The sequence below is a fragment of the Triticum aestivum genome, chromosome 3B (assembly GCF_018294505.1).
Source record: "Triticum aestivum cultivar Chinese Spring chromosome 3B, IWGSC CS RefSeq v2.1, whole genome shotgun sequence".
NCBI lineage: Eukaryota > Viridiplantae > Streptophyta > Magnoliopsida > Poales > Poaceae > Triticum > Triticum aestivum.
Window position 1 is genome coordinate 680,251,634 of NC_057801.1, and position 21,138 is coordinate 680,272,771.

General features: G+C 45.2%; 1 protein-coding gene and 1 long non-coding RNA gene across 2 annotated transcripts; one reads left to right on the forward strand and one right to left on the reverse strand.

Moving 5' to 3' along the window:
* The first annotated feature begins 2,384 nt into the window (after positions 1–2,384).
* Positions 2,385–19,168, forward strand: LOC123071683 (uncharacterized). The gene is made up of 3 exons (XR_006434497.1): positions 2,385–2,394; positions 3,355–3,357; positions 19,020–19,168. It is a non-coding gene; the product is annotated as an uncharacterized lncRNA (long non-coding RNA).
* Positions 15,371–19,083, reverse strand: LOC123071682 (transcription factor bHLH128). The gene is made up of 6 exons (XM_044495268.1): positions 18,552–19,083; positions 16,680–17,077; positions 16,476–16,598; positions 16,284–16,349; positions 15,923–15,991; positions 15,371–15,662 (listed from the first exon to the last, which is right to left on the reverse strand). Exons 1-6 carry the CDS (start codon positions 18,955–18,957, stop codon positions 15,609–15,611), a joined length of 1,116 nt encoding a protein of 371 aa, XP_044351203.1. The 5' UTR covers positions 18,958–19,083; the 3' UTR covers positions 15,371–15,608.
* Positions 19,169–21,138: the final 1,970 nt, after the last annotated feature.

Below are 21,138 nucleotides of genomic sequence, written 5' to 3' on the forward strand. Positions count from 1 at the left end.
AATCATGAGCTCTCAAAATTGACAATTCTCCAGAATTTTTATGCTTGACTTTCTGATAACAATCGCACCATGCTCGATACTTCTTGTGTTGGCTCTTTTATGATGAAGCCTATTGAATTTGGATGGAATTTATTGGATTGAATTAAAGGCAACTCTGAAGATTGGGACCTTGACGAAGGTAAGGAGCCAGGTATGACACCTAAGTTTGATTGTGTTAAATCTTTTATGGATACTGATATTTTCCGTAAGTTTAGCACTAAATATGGACTTGACTCTGAGATAGTAGCTTCTTTCTGTGAATCTTTTGCTACTTATGTTGATCTCCCCAAGGAGAAGTGGTTTAAACATCATCCTCCCATAGAAGTAAAAGTAGCTGCACCTATTAAAGTTGAAGAAAAGATTGTCACTCATAATGATCCTATTGTTCCTACTTCTTATGTTGAGAAACCTCCTTTCCCTGTTAGAATGAAGGATCATGCTAAAGCTTCAACTGTTGTTCATAAAAGCAATACTAGGACTTATACACCCCCTGAGCAAGTCAAAGTAGAACCCAATATTGCTATTGTTAAAGATCTCTTGTCAGATAATATTGATGGGCATGTTATTCAATTCACTGGTGAAACTGCTAGAATTGCTAAACCCTGTGATAGAGATAAACATAGACCTGTGGTAGGCGTGCCTGTTATTTCTGTTAAAATAGGAGATCATTGTTATCATGGCTTATGTGATATGGGTGCTAGTGCTAGTGTTATACCCATTGACTTATACAAAGAAATTATGCATGAGATTGCACCTGCTGAGTTAGAAGAAATTGATGTTACAATTAAACTTGCAAATAGAGATACTATATCTCCAATGGGAATTGTTAGAGATGTTGAAGTCTTGTGTGGGAAAACCAAATATCCCGCTGATTTTCTTGTTCTTGGTTCTCCACAAGATAGCTTCTGTCCCATTATATTTGGTATACCCTTCTTGCGTACTGTTAATGCTACGATAGATTGCAAAAAGAATGTTGTTACTATTGGCTTGGATGATATGGTTCATGAGTTTAATTTCTCTAAATTTAGTAAACAACATCATGAGGAAGAATTGCCTAGTAAGGATGAAATTATTGGTCTTGCTTCTATTGCTGTACCTCCTAGTGATCCTTTAGAACACTATTTGCTAGACCATGAAAATGATATGCTCATGAATGAAAAAAGAGAAATAGATGAAGTATTCTTTAAACAGGAACCTATTCTGCAACACAATTTGCCTGTTGAAATCCTAGGGGATCCCGCTCCACCCACGGGTGATCCCATATTTGAGCTTAAACCGTTGCCTGATAATCTTAAATATGCTTATCTTGATGAAAAGAAAATATATCCTGTTATTATTAGCACTAACCTTCCAGAGCATGAAGAAGAAAGATTATTGAAAACTCTAAAGAAGCATCGTGCCGCTATTGGATATACTCTGGATGATCTTAAGGGCATCAGTCCCACTCTATGTCAACATAAAATAAATCTGGAAGCTGATGCCAAACCAGTTTGTGATCCTCAACGACGTTTGAATCCTAAAATGAAATAAGTGGTAAGAAAAGAAATACTCAAGCTTCTGGAGGCAGGTCTAATTTATCCCGTTGCTGATAGTCAGTGGGTAAGTCCTGTCCATTGTGTCCCTAAGAAGGGAGGTATTACTGTTGTCCCTAATGATAAAGATGAATTTATTCCGCAAAGAATTATCACATGTTATAGGATGGTAATTGATTTCCGCAAATTAAATAAGGCTACTAAGAAAGATCATTACCCCTTACCTTTTATTGATCAAATGCTAGAAAGACTATGCAAACATACACATTATTGCTTTCTAGATGGTTACTCTGGTTTTTCTCAAATACCTGTGTCGGCTAAAGATCAATCAAAGACAACTTTTACATGCCCTTTTGGTACTTTTGCTTATAGACGTATGCCCTTTGGTTTATGTAATGCACCTGCTACCTTTCAAAGATGCATGATGGCTATATTCTCTGTCTTTTGTGAGAAAATTTGTGAGGTTTTCATGGATGACTTTTCCGTCTATGGTTCCTCTTTTGATGATTGCTTGAGCAATCTTGCTTGAGTTTTGCAGAGATGTGAAGAAACTAATCTTGTCTTGGATTGGGAAAAGTGTCACTTTATGGTTAATGAAGGTATTGTCTTGGGGCACAAAGTTTCTGAACGAGGTATTGAAGTTGATAAGGCCAAGGTTGATGCTATTGAAAAGATGCCATGTCCCAAGGACATCAAAGGTATAAGAAGTTTCCTTGGTCATGCCAGATTTTATAGGAGGTTCATCAAGGACTTCTCAAAAATATCTCGGCCTCTGACTAATTTATTACAAAAAGATGTACCATTTGTCTTTGATGATGATTGTGTAGAAGCATTTGAAATACTTAAGAAAGCATTAGTCTCTGCACCTGTTGTTCAGCCACCTGATTGGAATTTACCGTTTGAAATTATGTGTGATGCTAGTAATTATGCTGTAGGTGTTGTTCTAGGGCAAAGAGTTGATAAGAAATTGAATGTTATCCATTATGCTAGTAAGACTCTAGACAATGCTCAAATAAATTACGCTACTACCGAAAAGGAACTTTTAGCAGTTGTATTTGCGTGTGATAAATTCAGACCCTATATTGTTGATTCTAGAGTAACTATTCATACAGACCATGCTGCTATTAAATATCTTATGGAAAAGAAAGATGCAAAACCTATACTCATTAGATGGGTTCTCTTGCTTCAAGAATTTGATTTACATATTGTTGATAGAAAGGGAGATGAGAACCCCATTGCAGACAACTTGTCTAGGCTAGAGAATGTTCTTGATGACCCACTACCTATTGATGATAGATTTCCTGATGAGCAATTAAATGTCATAAGTACTTCTTGTAGCACTCCACGGTATGTTGATTATGCTAATTATATTGTTGCTAAATTTATACCGCCTAGCTTCACATACCAATAAAAGAAAAAGTTTTTCTATGACTTGCGACATTAATTTTGGGATAGACGTTGTGTACCTAAGCATGATCAGGAACAGATCCTACGCAAGTGTCACTCTGAAGCTTATGAAGGACATCATGCTGGAGATAGAACTGCACATAAGGTATTGCAATCCGGTTTTTATTGGCTTACTCTCTTCAAGGATGCCCGTAAGTTTGTTTTGTCTTGCGATGAATGTCAAAGAATCGGTAATATCAGTAGACGTTAAGAAATGCCTATGAATTATTCACTTGTTATTGAGCCATTTGATGTTTGGGGCTTTGATTATATGGGACCTTTTCCTGCCTCTAATGGTTACACTCATATTCTAGTTGCTGTTGATTACGTTACTAAGTGGGTAGAAGCTATTCCAACTAGTAGTGCTGATCATAACACTTCTATTAAAATGCTTAAGGAAGTTATTTTTCCGAGGTTTGGAGTCCCTAGATACTTAATGACTGATGGTGGTTCACACTTTATTCATGGTGCTTTCCGTAAGATGCTTGCTAAATACGACGTTAATCATAGGATTGCATCTCCTTATCACCCGCACTCTAGTGGTCAAGTAGAGTTGAGCAACAGAGAGCTCAAATTAATTTTGCAAAAGACTATCAATAAGTCTAGAAAGAATTGGTCCAAGAAACTTGATGATGCATTATGGGCCTATAGAACTGCTTATAAAAATCCTATGGGTATGTCTCCGTACAAAATGGTCTATGGAAAAGTTTGTCACTTACCTCTTGAGCTAGAACATAGGGCATATTGGGATATTAAAGAGCTCAACTATGATTTCAAACTTGCCGCTGAGAAGAGGTTATTTGATATTAGCTCACTTGATGAATGGAGAGCCCAAGTTTATGAAAATGCCAAGTTGTTTAAAGAAAAAGTTAAAAGATGGCATGACAAAAGGATACAAAAGCGTGAGTTTAATGTAGGTGATTATGTATTGCTATATAACTCTCGTTTAAGATTTTTTGCAGGAAAACTTCTCTCTAAATGGGAAGGTCCCTACGTTATCGAGGAGGTCTATCATTCCGGTGCCATAAAATCAACAATTTCGCAGGCACAAATCCGAAGGTGGTAAACGGTCAAAGGATCAAGCACTATATCTCAGGTAATCCTATAAATGTTGAAACTAATATTATTGAAACCGTGACCCCGGAGGAGTACATAAAGGACACTTTCCAGAATGTTCCAGACTCCGAAAAGGAGTAGGTATGTGGTACGGTAAGTAAACCGACTCCAAAACAATTATTAAGGCAATATTTCTCCGTTTTGGAATATTTAGAAAAATAGAAAAATAAGTAGCAGTCTGGGGAGGACACGAGGCCTCCACGAGGGTGGAGGGCGCGCCCTACCCCCTTGGGTGCCCCCTACCTCGTGAGCACCTCGTGTGCCCTCCGGACTCTGTTTCCTTGCACGATACGTATTTTGGTCGGTAAAAATTCACTATATATATTCCCGAAGGCTTTGACTCCCGTATCACGCAAATATCCTATGTTTTTGTTTCGAGCTGTTTTTCTAACAGGTCTAGAGCACCATGACTTCTCCCTCCTCCAACAACGAAGACAAGGATGCTTAGCTATTGAAGATAGAGTTAAAAAGAGAGGAACCAGAAGAAATCATCAAGGATGAAAGGATCAAGAAGGCTATGGAGGTTCAAGCTCCTGTGGTGAAAGAAGAAGATATCCCTCAACCTTTACCTAACCTTTTCACTCCAACGGAGATTGAAGCCTTCCAGATGATTGAGTTAGCCCACATACAGAAAAATATCTTACACAGGAGAATATTTTGTTGAAGGATCATATTGCCGGGCTCAAGAACATTATCCGCAAGTTGGAGGAACTATTACGCTCGATGTGCGATTATCCACCGTCATCATCACCACCTCCATCACCTCCGAGGACATAATCACATGGGTATGGGCACTCCCCTTGGCGACTACCAAGCTTGGGGGAGGTGCCCTGGTATCGTATCACCATCACAACTCCTATCTTTACCGTTTTTCTTAGTTCGATCCTATTAGTAGTATCTTGATTTAGTAGAATAAAGTCATGGCATGATCTAGTTTTGAGTTTTGCTTTATGATCCTTCTTTGTAATCGAGTCCGTGAGCTATATAATAAAGATTAGTGTTGAATCAAGGGCTTGTTTAGCCATGATCTTGGGTAAGTAGAAGAAAAGAATAAAAAGAATCAAGGAGCTCATATTGATCTTAGTGAAAGTAATGACTTCACATAGAAAGAGTATGATGATTAAAAGTTGTTGGGAGTTGGCAAATATAGCTTTGGTCATCGTTGCAATTAATAGGAAATAATAAGGAAAGAGAGGTTTCACATATAGATATATTATCATTGACATCTTTTATGGTTGGGAGCACTCATTAAAATATGACATGCTAAAGAGTTGAGGTTGGACAAGGAAGACAAAATAATGAGTTATGTTTTCTTACATTCGAGATAAAGTATGTTGTCATGGATCCTCTACCGTGTTGAGCTTGCCTTTCCCCCTCATGCTAGCCAAATTCTTAGCACCAAGTAGAAATACTACTTGTGCTTCCAAACACCCTTTAACCAGTTTTGCCATGAGAGTCCACCATATCTACCTATGGATTGAGTGAGATCCTTCAAGTAAGTTGTCATCGGTGCAAGCAATAAAAAAATTGCTCTCTAAATATGCATGACTTATTAATGTAGAGAAATAATCTTTGTACAAACTTGTTGTGGACGCAATAAAAGTGACGGACTGCATAATAAAGGTTCACATGCAAGGGGCAATATAAAGTGACGTTCTTGTGCATTAAGATTTTGTGCATCAACCCTAAACGCGCATGACAACCTCTGCTTCCCTCTGCGAAGGGCCTATCTTTTATTATTATCCTCTACCTTACAAGAGTCACGGTGATCCTCACCTTTTCTTTTTCTTTTTATCCTTTGGCAAGCTCAGCATGTTGGAAAGAGTATGATATACATATCTAATTGGATGTGGGGGAGCATGAATTATTATTGTTGACATTACCCTTGAGGTAAAAGGTTGTAGGGCAAAACTACAAGCCCTATCTTTCTCTGTGTACGATTAAAACTCCGTAACCACAAGTATCGCGTGAGTGCTAGCAATTATGAAGGACTAAATGATAGTTGAGTATGTGGACTTGCTTTTAAGCTCTGACATAGACTCCTTCCGATGTTATGATAATTGCAATTGCTTCAATGACTGAGATTATAATTGTTAGTGCCCAATAATGTTTCTGATTCATGCTTTGGCTTTGTGAATGGGTCATTACTTGAACATGAGTAATCATATGACAAAACCCATTTATGTTGCTGTTATGAAATAATCATGATGCCTTCATCTCCGTATTTTGTTTTTATCGACGCCTCTACCTCTAAACATGAGGACATATTTATTGTTATCGGCTTTTCGCTTGAGGACAAGCGAGGTCTAAGCTTGGGGGAGTTGATACGTCCATTTTGCATCATGCTTTTATGATAATATTTATTGCATTATGGGCTATTATTTCACGTGATGTCACGATACTTATGGCTATTCTCTCTTATTTTACAAGGTTTACATGAAGAGGGAGAATGCCGGCAGCTGGAATTCTGGGCTGGAAAAGGAGCAAATATTGGAGGCCTATTCTACGCAACTCCAAAAGTCCTGAAACTCCACGGAATACCTTGAAATAAATAAAGAAAAATCGTCGCCAAAGATGAAGGCCAGGGGGCCCACACCCTGCACCCTGGGCGCGCCCCCTCCTCGTGGGCCCCTTGGTGGCTCTCCGACGCCTATCTTCTCCTATATGAAGTCTTTCGATGAGAAAAAAACAGGGGAGAACCTTTCGGGACGAGACTCCGCCGCCACGAGGTGGAACCTTGGCGGAACCAATCTAGGGCTCTGGCAGAGCTCTTCTGCCAGGCACACTTCCCTCCGGGAGGGGGAAATCATCATCATCGTCATCACCAACGCTCCTCTCATCGGGAGATGGCAATCTCTATCAACATCTTCACCAGCACCATCTCATCTCCAAACCCTAGTTCATCTCTTGTATCCAATTCTTGTCTCCAAGTCCGGGATTGGTGCTAGTAGGCTGCTAGTAGTGTTGATTACTCCTTGTAGTTGATGCTAGTTGGTTTATTTGGTGGAAGATCATATGTTCAGATCCTTTATGCACAATATTACCCCTCTGATTATGAACATGAATATGCTTTGTGAGTAGTTACGTTTGTTCCTGAGGACAAGGGAGAAGTCTTGCTATTAGTAGTCATGTGAATTTGGTATTCGTTCGATATTTTGATAAGATGTATGTTGTCTAACCTCTAGTGGTGTTATGTGAACATCGACTAAATAACACTTCACCATTATTTGGGCCTAGAGGAAGGCATTGGGAAGTAATAAGTAGTTGATGGGTTGCTAGAGTGACAGAAACTTAAACCCTAGTTTATGCGTTGCTTCGTGAGGGGCTGATTTGGATCCACATGTTTCATGCTATGGTTAGGTTTACCTTAATACTTTTGTTGTAGTTGCGGATGCTTGCAATAGAGGTTAATCATAAGTTGGATGCTTGTCCAAGTAAGGGCAGTACCCAAGCACCGGTCCACCCATATATCAAATTATCAAAGTACCGAATGCGAATCATATGAGCGTGATGAAAACTAGCTTGACGATATTCCCATGTGTCCTCGGGAGCACTTTTCCTATCATAAGAGTTTGTCCAGGCTTGTCCTTTGCTACAAAAAGGATTGGGCCACCCTGCTGCACCTTATTTACTTTTATTACTTATTGTTCGTTACAATTTATCTTATCGCAAAACTATCGGTTACCACTTATTTCAGTACTCGCGGAGAATATCTTACTGAAAACCGCTTATCATTTCCTTCTGCTCCTTGTTGGGTTCGACACTCTTACTTATCGACAGGACTACGATAGATCCCCTATACTTGTGGGTCGTCGGGATCACATCATTAGGTGAATGATGTGATGGACAAGACTCATCCGTTAGCTTAGCATATTAATCGTTTAGTTTTATTCCTATTGCTTTCTTCATGTCAAATACATATTCCTTGGACTATGAGATTATGCAACTCCCGGATACTGGAGGAATGCCTTGTGTGCTATCAAACGTCACAACGTAACTAGGTGATTATAGAAATGCTCTACAGGTATCTCCAAAGGTGTTTGTTGAGTTGGCATAGATCGAGATTTGGATTTGTCACTCTGAGTATCAAAGAGGTATCTCTGGGCCCTCTCGGTAATACACATCATAAGAAGCCTTGCAAGCAAAGTGACTAGTGAGTTAGTTGCAGGATGAGTATTACGGAATGAGTAAAGAGACTTGCCGGTAACAAGAATGAACTAGGTATGAAGATACCGACGATCGAATCTCAGGCAAGTAACATACTGATGGACAAAGGGAATTACGAATGTTGTCATAGCGGTTCGACCGATAAAGATCTTCGTAGAATATGTAGGAGCCAATATGAGCATCCAAGTTCTGCTATTGGTTATTGACCGGAGAGGTGTCTCGGTCATGTCTACATAGTTGTCGAACCTGTAGGGTCCGCACACTTAACGTTCGATGACGGTATAGTATTATAAGGGTTATGTGATTTGGTGACCGAATGTTGTTTGGAGTCCCGGATGTGATCACGGACATGACGAGGAGTCTCGAAATGGTCGATAAGTAAATATTGCTATAGGACGATGATATTCGGGAACCGGAAGTGTTCCAGAGTGTATCGGGTATTTATCGGAGTACCGGAGGGGTTACCGAAACCCCCGGGGGGAATATATGGGCCATATGGGCCCTGAGAGGGGAGCACACTGATACATCTCCAACATATCTATAATTTTTGATTGTTCCATGCTATTATATTACCCGTTTTGGATGTTTATGGGCTTTACTTTACACTTTTATATCATTTTTGGGACTAACCTACTAACCGGAGGCCCAGCCCGAATTGCTGTTTTTTTGCCTATTTCAGTGTTTCGAAGAAAAGGAATATCAAACGGAGTCCAAACGGAATGAAACCTTCGGGAGCGATCTTTTTGGAACAAACGCAATCCAGGAGACTTGGAGTGGACGTCAAGAAGCAGCCGAGGCGGTCACAAGGCAGGAGCGCGCGCCCCCACCCTCGTGGGCCCCTCGTGGCTCCCCTGACCTACCTCCTTCGCCTATATATATCCACGTACCCTGAAAACATCCAGGAGCACCACGAAAACATATTTCCACCACCGCAACCTTCTGTATCCGCGAGATCCCATCTTGGAGCCTTCGCCGGCTCTCCACCGGAGGGGGAATTGACCATGGAGGGCCTCTACATCATCTCCAAGGCCTCTCCGATGAGTTGTGAGTAGTTTACCACAGACCTTCGGGTCCATAGTTATTAGCTAGATGGCTTCTTCTCTCTCTTTGAATCTCAATACAAAGTTCTCCTCAATCTTCTTGGAGATCTATTCGATGTAACTCTTTTTGTGGTGTGTTTGTCGAGATCCGATGAATTGTGGGTTTATGATCAAGTTTATCTATGAGAAATATTGAATCTTCTCTGAATTCTTTTATGTGTGATTGGTTATCTTTGCAAGTCTCTTCGAATTATCAGTTTGGTTTGGCCTACTAGATTGATCTTTCTTGCAATGGGAGAAGTGCTTATCTTTGGGTTCAATCTTGCGGTGTCCTTTCCCAGTGACAACAGGGGCAGCAAGGCACGTATTGTATTGTTGCCATCGAGGATAAAAAGATGGGGTTTATATCATATTGCTTGAGTTTATCCCTCTACATCATGTAATCTTGCTTAATGCATTACTCTGTTCTTATGAACTTAATACTCTAGATGCACGCAGGAGTTGGTCAATGTGTGGAGTAATAGTAGTAGATGCAAAATCGTTTCGATCTACTTGTTGCGGACGTGATGCCTATATACATGATCATGCCTAGATATCTCATAACTATGCACTTTTCTATCAATTGCTCGACAGTAATTTGTTCACCCACCATAATACTTATGCTATCTTGAGAGAAGCCACTAGTGAAACCTATGGCCCCCGGGTCTATCTTTTATCATATAAGTTTTCCATCTACTTTTATTTGCATCTTTACTTTCCAATCTATATCATAAAAATACCAAAAATATTTATCTTATCATATTATCTCTATCAGATCTCACTTTCGCAAGTTTCCGTGAAGGGATTGACAACCCCTTTATCGCGTTGGTTGTGAGGTTCTTGTTTGTTTGTGTAGGTGCATGGGACTTTTGAGGAGCCTCCTAGTGGATTGATACCTTGGTTCTTAAAAACTGAGGGAAATACTTACGCTACTTTGCTGCATCACCCTTTCCTCTTAAAGGGAAAACCAACGCAGTGCTCAAGAGGTAGCAAGAAGGATTTCTGGCGCCGTTGCCAGGGAGGTCTTCGCTCAAGTCAAGACATACCAAGTACCCATCACAAATTCATCTCCCTTGCATTACATTATTTTCCATTTGCCTCTCATTTTCCTCTCCCCCACTTCACCCTTGCTGTTTTATTCGCCCTCTCTTTCCCTTTCTCCTCTCTCTTTTGCTTGCCTTTTTGTGTGCTTCTGTGTTGGATTGCTTGTCACGATGGCGCAAGATAATACCAAATTGTGTAAATTTTCCAATACTAATAATAATGATTTCCTTAGCACTCCGATTGCTCCTCTTAACGATGCTGAATCTTGTGAAATCAATGCTGCTTTGTTGAATCTTGTTATGAAAGATCAATTCTCCGGCCTTCCTAGTGAAGATGCCGCTACTCATCTAAAAAACTTTGTTGATTTGTGTGATATGCAAAAGAAGAAATATACGGATAATGATATTGTTAAATTGAAGTTATTTCCGTTTTCACTTAGAGATCGTGCTAAAACTTGGTTTTCGTCTTTGCCTAAGAACAGTATTGACTCATGGAATAAGTGCAAAGATGCTTTTATCCCTAAGTATTTTCCTCCCGCTAAGATCATCTCTCTTAAAAACGATATTATGAATTTTAAACAACTTGATCATGAGCATGTTGCCCAATCTTGGGAAAGAATGAAATTAATGATTCGCAATTGCCCTACTCATGGTTTGAATTTATGGATGATCATACAAATTTTTTATGCCGGATTGAATTTTGCTTCTAGAAATCTTTTAGATTCGGCCGCAGGAGGCACTTTTATGGAAATCACCTTAGGAGAAGCTACTAAACTCCTTGATAACATTATGGTTAATTATTCTCAATGGCACACCGAAAGATCTACTAGTAAAAAAGTGCATGCTATAGAAGAAATTGATATTTTGAGTGGAAAGATGGATGAACTTATGAAATAGTTTGCTACTAAGAGTGCTCCTATTGATCCCAATGATATGCCTTTGTCTACTTTAATTGAGAATAATAATGAATCCATGGATGTGAATTTTGTTGGTAGGAATAATTTTGGTAACAACGCGTATAGAGGAAACTTTAATCCTAGGCCGTTTCCTAGTAATTCCTCTAATAATTATGGTAATTCCTACAACAAATCTTATGGAAATTTTAATAAGATGCCCTCTGATTTTGAGAATAGTGTTAAAGAATTTATGATCTCTCAAAAGAATTTCAATGCTTTGCTTGAAGAAAAATTGCTTAAAGTTGATGAATTGGCTAGGAACGTTGATAGACTTTCACTTGATGTTGATTCTTTGAAACTTAGATCTATTCCGCCTAAGCATGATATCAATGAGTCTCTCAAAGCCATGAGTATTTCCGTTGATGAGTGGAAAGAAAAAACCGCTAGGATGCATGCTAAAAAAGATTGCTTTGTAAAAGCGTGTTCTTTTAGTTTCCATGAAAATAATGATGAAGATCTAAAAGTTATTGATGTGTCCCCTATTAAAACTTTGTTTTGCAATATGAATCTTGATAATGATGGGACTGGAGATGAGTCAACTTTAGTTAAAAGGCGTCCCAATGATTCAGAGTTTTTAGATCTTGATGCTAAATTTGGTAAAAGTGAGATTGGAGAGGTCAAAACTTTACATAGCATTGAACCCACTATTATGGATTTCAAGGAATTTAATTATGATAATTGTTCTTTAATAGATTGTATTTCCTTGTTGCAATCCGTGTTGAATTCTCCTCATGCTTATAGTCAAAATAAAGCCTTTACCAAACATATTGTTCATGCCTTGATGCAATCATATGAAGAAAAACTTGAGTTGGAACTTTCTATACCTAGAAAACTTTATGATGAGTGGTAACCTACTATAAAAATTAAAATTAAATATCATGAATGCTATGCTTTGTGTGATTTGGGTGCTAGTGTTTCCACGATTCCTAAAACTTTATGTGATGTGCTAGGTTTCCATGATTTTGATGATTGCTCTTTAAACTTGCACCTTGCGGATTCCACCATTAAGAAAACTATGGGAAGGATCAACTATGTTCTTATTGTTTCAAATAGGAATTATGTGCTCGTATATTTTATCGTTCTTGATATAGATTGCAATCTTTCATGTCCTATTCTTCTTGGTAGACCTTTCCTTAGAACGATTGGTGCAATTATTGATATGAAGGAAGGGAATATTAGATTCCAATTTCCATTAAGGAAAGGCATGGAACACTTTCCAAGAAAGAAAGTCAAATCACCTTATGAATCTATTATGCGAGCCACTTGTGAGTTGAATGCCAAAGATGGCAATACTTAGATCTATTCTTGCTTTTATGCCTAGCTAGGGGCGTTAAACGATAGCGCTTGTTGGGAGGCAACCAATTTTATTTTTGTGTCTTGTTTTTTGCTTATGTTTAGTAATAAATATTTCATCTAGCGAGACTTTTGAGGAGCCTCCTACTGGATTGATACCTTGGTTCTCAAAAATCGAGGTTGAGGAGCCTCCTACTGGATTGATACCTTGGTTTTTTGCTTATGTGCCCGTATGTTTAGTAATAAAGATTGACAACCCCTTTATCGCGTTGGTTGCGAGGTTCTTGTTTGTTTGTGTAGGTGCGTGGGACTTTTGAGGAGCCTCCTACTGGATTGATACCTTGGTTCTCAAAAACCGAGGGAAATACTAACGCTACTTTGCTGCATCACCCTTTCCTCTTCAAGGGAAAACCAACACAGTGCTCAAGAGGTAGCACACACCAGCTCACAAGGGGTGGCGTGCCCCCCTATGGCAGGAGGCCGATTGGGAGAAGGAAAATAGGGGTTTTGCCCCCCTTCCTTCTCTCTTCCCCCTTCCCTTTTCTTCTCGGTGGAAAAAGACAGGGGGCGCCATGTGGGAAAATTCCAAGTAGGATTCGGATCCTAGTTGGGGCGCACCCTGGCTGCCTCCCCTCTCCCTCCCACCTGTATATATATATATATATGTGGGGGGGGGCTCCCCCTAGCACACCCCGGACAATTGCCTAGCCGTGTGCGGCGACCCCCTCCACCGTTCACCACCTCGGTCATACTTTCGTAGTGCTTAGGCGAAGCCCTGTGAGGATCACTTCACCATCACCATCACCATGTCGTCGTGCTGACAGAAATCATCTACTACCTTGACGTCTTGCTGGATCAAAAAGGCAAGGAAAGTCATCAAGTTGAACGTGTGCAGAACTCGGAGGTGTCGTACGTCCGGTACTCTATCGGTGGACCGCAAAGAAAGTTTGACTACATCAACCGCATTGTGAAACACTTGCGCTTACGGTCTACGAGGGTATGTAGGCACACTCTCCCCCTCGTTGCTATGCATCTCCTAGATAAATCTTGCGAGAGCGTAGGATTTTTTTTGAAATTGCATGCTTCCCCAACACGAATCCCATGAGATCCGCCGCAGACACACCTCCACACGCCTACGACAACGCTAGACACATTACCAGAATGTTGGCTAGGCGTGGAGAACCTTATTCCATCTCCAGGGAGCCTCCACCGTACCATCACACCGAGCAGGAAACAAATCCTAAACAAACTCACAAAACACCTAAAAACGGAGCAAGATTTCTCCCCCGGCAAGTGTCAGGATCCACCGCGCCTCCATGGCCCTAGGGCCATCGGAGATGAGGCGGACCGGCGTCGGAGCCGATGGGAGGCATAGGAACCCTAAGGTTTTTCCATTCTTGGAGAGGAGGCGACGGCTATGTGGCGTCTATTTGGAAGAACTTAGAGATACTACAACCACAAGTACCAAAATCCGTCCCCCAAACGCCCGCGGATGTGTCTGGGCGCATTCGAGGACAGTGACCGGTCAGCACACAAAAATGTCTGTTGGACCCATGTACGTTAAACTTCATACCTCAAATCCATACAAGCCATGCAGATTAAAAACCTGTATATTACGTTCATATCCAGCTACTCATTGTCGGAGATGTCCACGATCTTCTTGTCGGGCTCCGGGTAGATGGGCATGTGCGGCAACTCCAATTCGTGGTCGGAAGAACTAGAGGCGAAGAGCTCGTCGATCTTCGCCCTTTGCTGCCGGATGAAGCGTCGGTTGGCCTTCGCATAGGTCTTGTCCTGGATGGACTCGAGGATGGCGGTCTGCTCCGCCATCTCCTCCACTTGGGCGACCTCGAACTCCTCCATGGCGTCCTCCATGGTGAAGCCCACAGCTGGCTCTGCCTCTTTGTCCGGCTCTGTCGCGTCCTCCTCCTCCGAATCCGCCCCTCCATGGGCTGGGGGTCCTGCCCCGCTTCCGGCTGCTACTCCACCTCCTCCCCTGCCTCCTCCTTCTCCGGCTCCGGCGAATCCGAAGGTAGGCCGACAATGACATAAGCAGCGTGCATTGCCTGAATCTCCTTCTCGAGCTGCAACCAGCGCTCCGGCGTCAACATGGCGTAGGTGGTGATCCTCCGACGGGCCATGGTTAGCAGCTATGGGGCAGATGGAAGCTGGCGGCGTGGGTTGGAGGGAGAGGGAAGGAATGGGGACGGGCTAGGCCTGGGCTACCGCCATCCGGCTTGAATAGACGCCCCGGCACCCCGGAGCGGCGCCATGAATGCATCCGCACCGAGAACCGGAGGAGGCGCCCGTCGAATCGCTGCTCTCTGCATGTGATCGCGTGGGCCCATGCGGCCAGTCCGATGTGGCGGGCGCGTCCAGGCATCCGCATATCCGCTCTAGATGTGAGTGGGTATGGGAAGTGCCGGTCAGTCCAGGCGTTTGGGCCGGATATGGGATGTCTGGTTGGGTGCGTTTTTTTCGTCCGGCCAATAACTGGGTAGCCCGCCCAGGCGTTTGCGGCGGGTATGAGGGTCCAATTGTAGATGTTATTATTGGGTCCAAATTTTTTTTAGGGGAGTAGGTAGGAGGTACATATTTTGTTCCAGGACAAAGCACTTTGTGCAGGAAAAATAATCTTTGGTAGCACGATAATGACTCAAAGTAGGGGATCCCTACAATAATTTTACCAGGGGAAATGATGATGAGCAGAAGCAATCCAACTTGCGTTGAAATGAAAGATTGGCAATGCCTTACATACTTAAATTACAACATTCTACTTGTGACCTCCTAGTCTTGAAGCCATTGAAGCTAGTAATCCACGTAGTACAAGCAAGAAATGGGTGCGGAGGACATTTACAACTTAATCTCCCGAAGCAAAACTTGGGCTTGCTAATCACATTGGTACAAACATAACCTCGCATATCTGGTTCTGCGGTGTCAGCACTTCTGATCGGCTGAGCAGGAGCAGTTTCCCTGGTCCTGTTTTAGTTTCTGCATAAATCAATTTTAAGATATGAGTATTGCATTTTATCATTTTACTTTTGGTAACAAATATCTCATTACTTAGTCAGGACTTATGTAAGAAGTTAAGGAAACGTCCTGCCAAAAAAAAATTAAATTAAGGCAACGTGTGATGCGTAGTGAAAACGACATCTTTAACAAGGCCTCGAACTGTGTGCTACTCCCCCGTTTTAAAATAGATGACCCAACTTTATACTAACTACTAACAGCTGTGTCTATGTGGAGCATACCTCAATTTGGTCCTGCAGCACTTTGATGTAGTCTACAGCAATATCCAGCATGTCTGAAGTATTTGTTTGCTGCATATTCAAGAAGAAACTTATCAGTGTTTTGCATTATGTGACTTCTCCTGGATATTAGGTGCACAAATGCAATTCTGAAATCTGAAGTAATTAGGTCCATCGGCAGCTACCGAGGTTCTGAATTTTCGTCAGACAGGGCAATACTTTCAGTTTAGGTCAAAATTCCCAGTGTTAGTACTTTAGTGAGTACGAGCTTCTTCTGTGATTCATGGTGAGATTTTCAACCCCGCCTTCTACCGAACTGAAAGTGCCCATCACTTACTACAGCTCAACTGATTTAGTTAGTTACCTTGTCCATGTTGGGCACGAGGTCTTGCAGCCTCCTAAGCCTCTTGCTGATCCTTGTTCTTCTTTCCTATAAACATCACCAACAGGAAAATGGTTTCAGTTTAAACACCCGATCGACAACGAGCATGCAAGGAGTAATGGCAATTTTAAGTCAAGTTGGGAGTCGATAATGTCGCAGAGAAAGCTAACTGACCCTCTCGGCGATGCTTCGCGGGTGAGTGGCGCAGCCGCGCTTGGCGCGGACCCTGCAGGCGACCGAGTCCTGCTGCAGCTGCAGGTAGTCGTCCATGCCGGGCATGTCCATAGACGAGCCAAACTGAAATTTGGAGCAAGGCGTCAGAAGCGTAAACAATGGCGGCAGCACACAGTCCGGATGAGCCATGCGGGCGTACTGTACCTGGGAGTCGATGTTGCTGAAGCTGGTGACCATGCCGTCGTCGCCGTCGGCCATCAGCTTGGCCTTCTTGCCACCGCCGGGCGCGGAGAAGATGATGTTGGAGTTGGTGTCGTCCCAGGAGCTCATTGAGAAGCTCCTGGAGAGGTCGCTGGAGCCGCCGCCGTGGCCGGTGGCGATGCTCTCGCCGACGTCGGCCGCGGGCGGCATCGGCGTCGGCATGGCCATGCCCATCTCCGCGATGTGCGGCATCATGTCCTGCTGCCTCGAGAAGCTCCACTGCGAGCTGAGCCTCCTCTGCTGCGCCGCCATCGCGTCGGCGTTGCCTCCCTGCGAGTGCGAGTGCGCGTAGCCGCTCCCCATCCCTCCTCCTCCTCTCGTGCCGCCCATGCCGCCATTGCCTGTGCATCAACAGTCGCAGAGCCAGAGCAAATCAGCAGTTGTGTGAGAGTGACTGTGACGCCACACGCCCGGCCCGCCCCACCAACCCCTACGTCGACCCAGGGCACGACACGAACTACTACCATGCTACCCTACACTTCATACTGCACTGACACAGAGCTAAAGACAAGCCGGATTTGTCATCATCGAGCAGAAATGAATAGTGGTCGGGTATCCCGGTACGTACCGGGTCACTGGGAGAATAACCACCTCTACGTAAAGTTAGGTACGTATAAACAGATGATTTGCTTTGCAACCCGCACATCATTTTCACCTTTTTATCCCCGCCACTTGCTTTACGCCAGAGACCACAAGGCAGGGTTAACGGCCGTAAGTGGCCTGACTTTTCAAAGTCGTCGAGCCGAGGAAATTGCTCCACTGTACTGCCTTTTAGTTTAGTCGGCAATCATCAACAGCCATACAAAAAATACATCGAAAAAAGGCACGCGGTGCAATTTCTAATTGCCGTTTGATTCATTAACATTTGGCTTCATGACAGTCACATCAGGTCGACGTGGACGCGACACGCACGGTATATATTTACCTGCCTATGCCTTATCTGTGTGTGGCTTCTTCTGAATTTTGTTCGCTAATCAATCATGGATGAGCAGGTGCTATGAGCCGCCCGCGTGACATGTGCTGGTAATGTTGAGTGATATATATGCCTGGTCGGACAAAAGAGAGGTGGCATGTGTCCAGGTTCTCTGATGCCACTGCCAGCAAGGAGAGCAGGATCACGCCACGTCAGCGAGATACAATGTACCCCTACCCCTTGTGTTCTGTAGGCAGGTTCAGTGCACTGCTTATGTGTGCCAATGAATGAAGTTTTTACATGCTTCGCATAGAATAATGGGTCAATGATAGTGCTGCATCTGAGATGAGATGAGATGAGATGAGATGAGTAGATAAGGTGCTCTTATAACTTAACTAACAATGGAGGACAGGATGATGAGGAGTGCTTTATATCCGTTATTAGAATATAAGGCAAATTATTCCGCCCGTCTCCTTCGTGACACTTGCCATGCCAGCCACCCAACAGATTAGGAGTAGAGCACAAATTGATGGAACCGGCCATTGACCTTCGTCGATCTTAGGAGGAGTATTGCCCAATTACGGTGAGCAGTACTATTATCTAAGTACGGTGAGACTAGAGGCGTAACTAGAAACTGAACTGATTAAGCGCCCGCTAACTAGGCTGGCGGATCACATATGAGGCTTCCCACGAGCTAGAGCTAAGCCAGTAGAGCTCGATCGATCACGGGCGAGGACGAAAACAGGAGCGAGCGAGGTCGGCCACCGCGCTGGCACGTGCACGCCACCGCGGTGGGCCGGCCTAACCAATGGGTGCACGACACACGAGAAAGGCACTCGGTAGGCGATCGACCGACGGGGCAGAGCAGGTACGAGGAGGTAGGACGGGGCGTGCATACGTACCGTGCGGGTCGGCCATGAGGCGGGAGAGCAGCCCGGCGGGGGAGCTGCTGTGGCGGAGGAGCCCCGGCTGCTGCTGCTGCGGGAGGGGCACGTGGATCTCGCCGGAGCCGCCGTAGGCCCGCTGGAGCGGCGGCGGGGCGTCCGCCGTCCAGCAGCTGGACTCGCAGGAGGTCAGCCCGGACGACTCCCCCGAGAAGAACCGGCTCACGACCGCCGCCACCGGCTGGTGCTGCTGATGCTGCTGCTGGGACTGGGAGTGGGAGAGCACCTCGCCTCCGCCTCCGCCCCCGCCGCGCGAGACGGAGTCGGCGAGCGCGGCGAGGAACGAGCCCGGCGCGGAGCCGTACCGCGCCAGCTGCGGCGGCGGCGGCATGCCCCTGTGGTGCGCGGACGTCGGGCGGTTCATGGCCGAAGACCGGCGGTGCGTTAGCACAGCAGGAGGCGCGGCGCTGAGGAGCGATGAGCTAGTGCGCGCAGAGCAAAGCGGGCGCGATGGTGGCGGCTGTGTGCGTGCGTGCGTGCGGCCTCCCTGGCCCTGCTCCCGCTCCCTTTTAGCGCGGGCGCGGCGCTCCGGCGCTCCGAGTGGCGAGGGGGGATGGATCGTGGTCGTGGGTGGATGCGTGGCCGGGCCCCGCGGCGCCCGCGCATTCATATAGGCGGACGGCGACGCGCCAAGTCATGTGTGGCCATGTGCGCGCCCGCGAGGGCGACACGACGCACGGGGTCGTCGGTTTCGGCCGGGCGGGCTCTGGCTCCGGTCAGGCCAACTTTCGACCCATCCGCGACCCAAGTTTGCGTCGCTTTTGGGGTGAAACGGACATCACGCGGACGCGTCGGCCGTCTGCGCGTGTTCTCCCCTGACCCCCGTCGGTGGCACAGGACGGACCTTTTCTATCCGCCCCCCTCCCTTCCTCCGACCGCATCCCACTTCATTCTTTTCCATTTTTCTTCACTCTTCCGCACTCCTCCCTGACGCCCGCCGCCGCCGCCGGCTGCCATTGCGGCCGCGCAACACGGGCGCGCGCTCGCCCAGCCCCTTCCCCTCGTCGCCGCCGAGCTACCCAACCACGGCCGTCTTGTTTTCGCACCCGCCGACCGGATTTGGGGCGGATCCGGTCGGTCTTGAGCTCGCCCGGCTGTGGGAGGCCGGGCCGCACCATGGACTGGCCGGGCACCTCCCCGGAAGGCCCTGGCAGGGCCGCAAGGCCACATGCAGGCAGTGGCTCGTCCTCTAGCCGCTCGGATCTGCATCGTCGATGGTCCGCCGACAGATACGCGAATAACGGCTGGCCGGGCTCGATGCTTGCCCAAAAGCTCGTTGGCGCACCGTTGCCCCTCATCAAGTGCGACCACTGCCCAAGGATGGTCGTGCGCCGCGTGTCTACAACACCGGAGCATCCCGGATGGGTGTTCATCAAGTGCTTAAATGATGGGGTACGTGGTCTTTTTAGCTTCGGTTTGTGCTCTCGGATTAGATAAATTGTGCTAACTTTAAGTTTTATTGTGTAGAATGGATGCAAGTTTTGGTATTGGAAAGAAGAGTACATCGATATATTGATAGAGCGAAATCTAGTACATGTTCGTGCACTTTTAGCTAGCCTAGAGGTTGTAGATGAGACAAGTGCACTTGTTGCTAGATTAGAGTCTAGGCACGATACTACATGTTAGGAAGCAACATCGACTTCTGGCTTGAAGAAGAAAGGAGGGTGCAACGTCGAGCCTCCTCCACAGATAAACAATGAGTGCATCGAGAAGGCACTGACCCAACTCAAGGGAGCAGTTATGGAAGTTGGGTATCTTCTCAAATGTATTTTTGTGGTTCTTGTTTTCGTTGGCCTTGCATTACTAGTCAAAATGTGATAATGTATTGTGATGTACCAAAAATGAATGATGAATTTTTTTTAAAGGACTTGCAAAGAAATGTGCACGCGGACAAGATGCGGCCGGGATGCATCCGCGCGCTGTGCGCACGGCCACTGCATCCAGAAAATTGCCCGGACACGACCCCATTGTCCTACCCAAACGAACATAATCCATACAAAACGGATGTTCGTTTAGGGTCGCGCGGTGGAGTTGGCCTCATGCCGCATTCCAGACATTCGGACGGGCGCGCGCGCTCACGGACTTTTCTTCTCTCGTCTCCCGGCACGGCACACCACGCGAGCAGTTTGCGGCGGTGACACGCGCGGGTGAAGCGACGCGCGTGGATCGGATCGGCGGCGTCGCCGTTGGCCGTACCTTTCAGAGTTTTAGGTCGGCAGATGTATATTCTTCCTCTTCTTCTTCGCCCCGGCGCCCGCGGCGTGACGGCAGTGGGCGCGACTGTCAGCCGGACGGGTCATCCGTCTGCATCTGCTTCTCTCAACAGTACCGGATTCTGGTGGACAGGAAAACTTGACGGTCACATTAAAAATAAAAGGAAAACTTGACGGTGCAGGGAGGCGTGTACATATTCTCGGTCCACTCGTGGGATGGATGGCCGAATCGGTCGATTCGTTGGTCTGTTCATTCATTCACGTACGCTCGGCTCGTGGTATATTATTCTCTTCCATGCGCGTCCGTGGATGGCTGTTGACAGCCTACACCA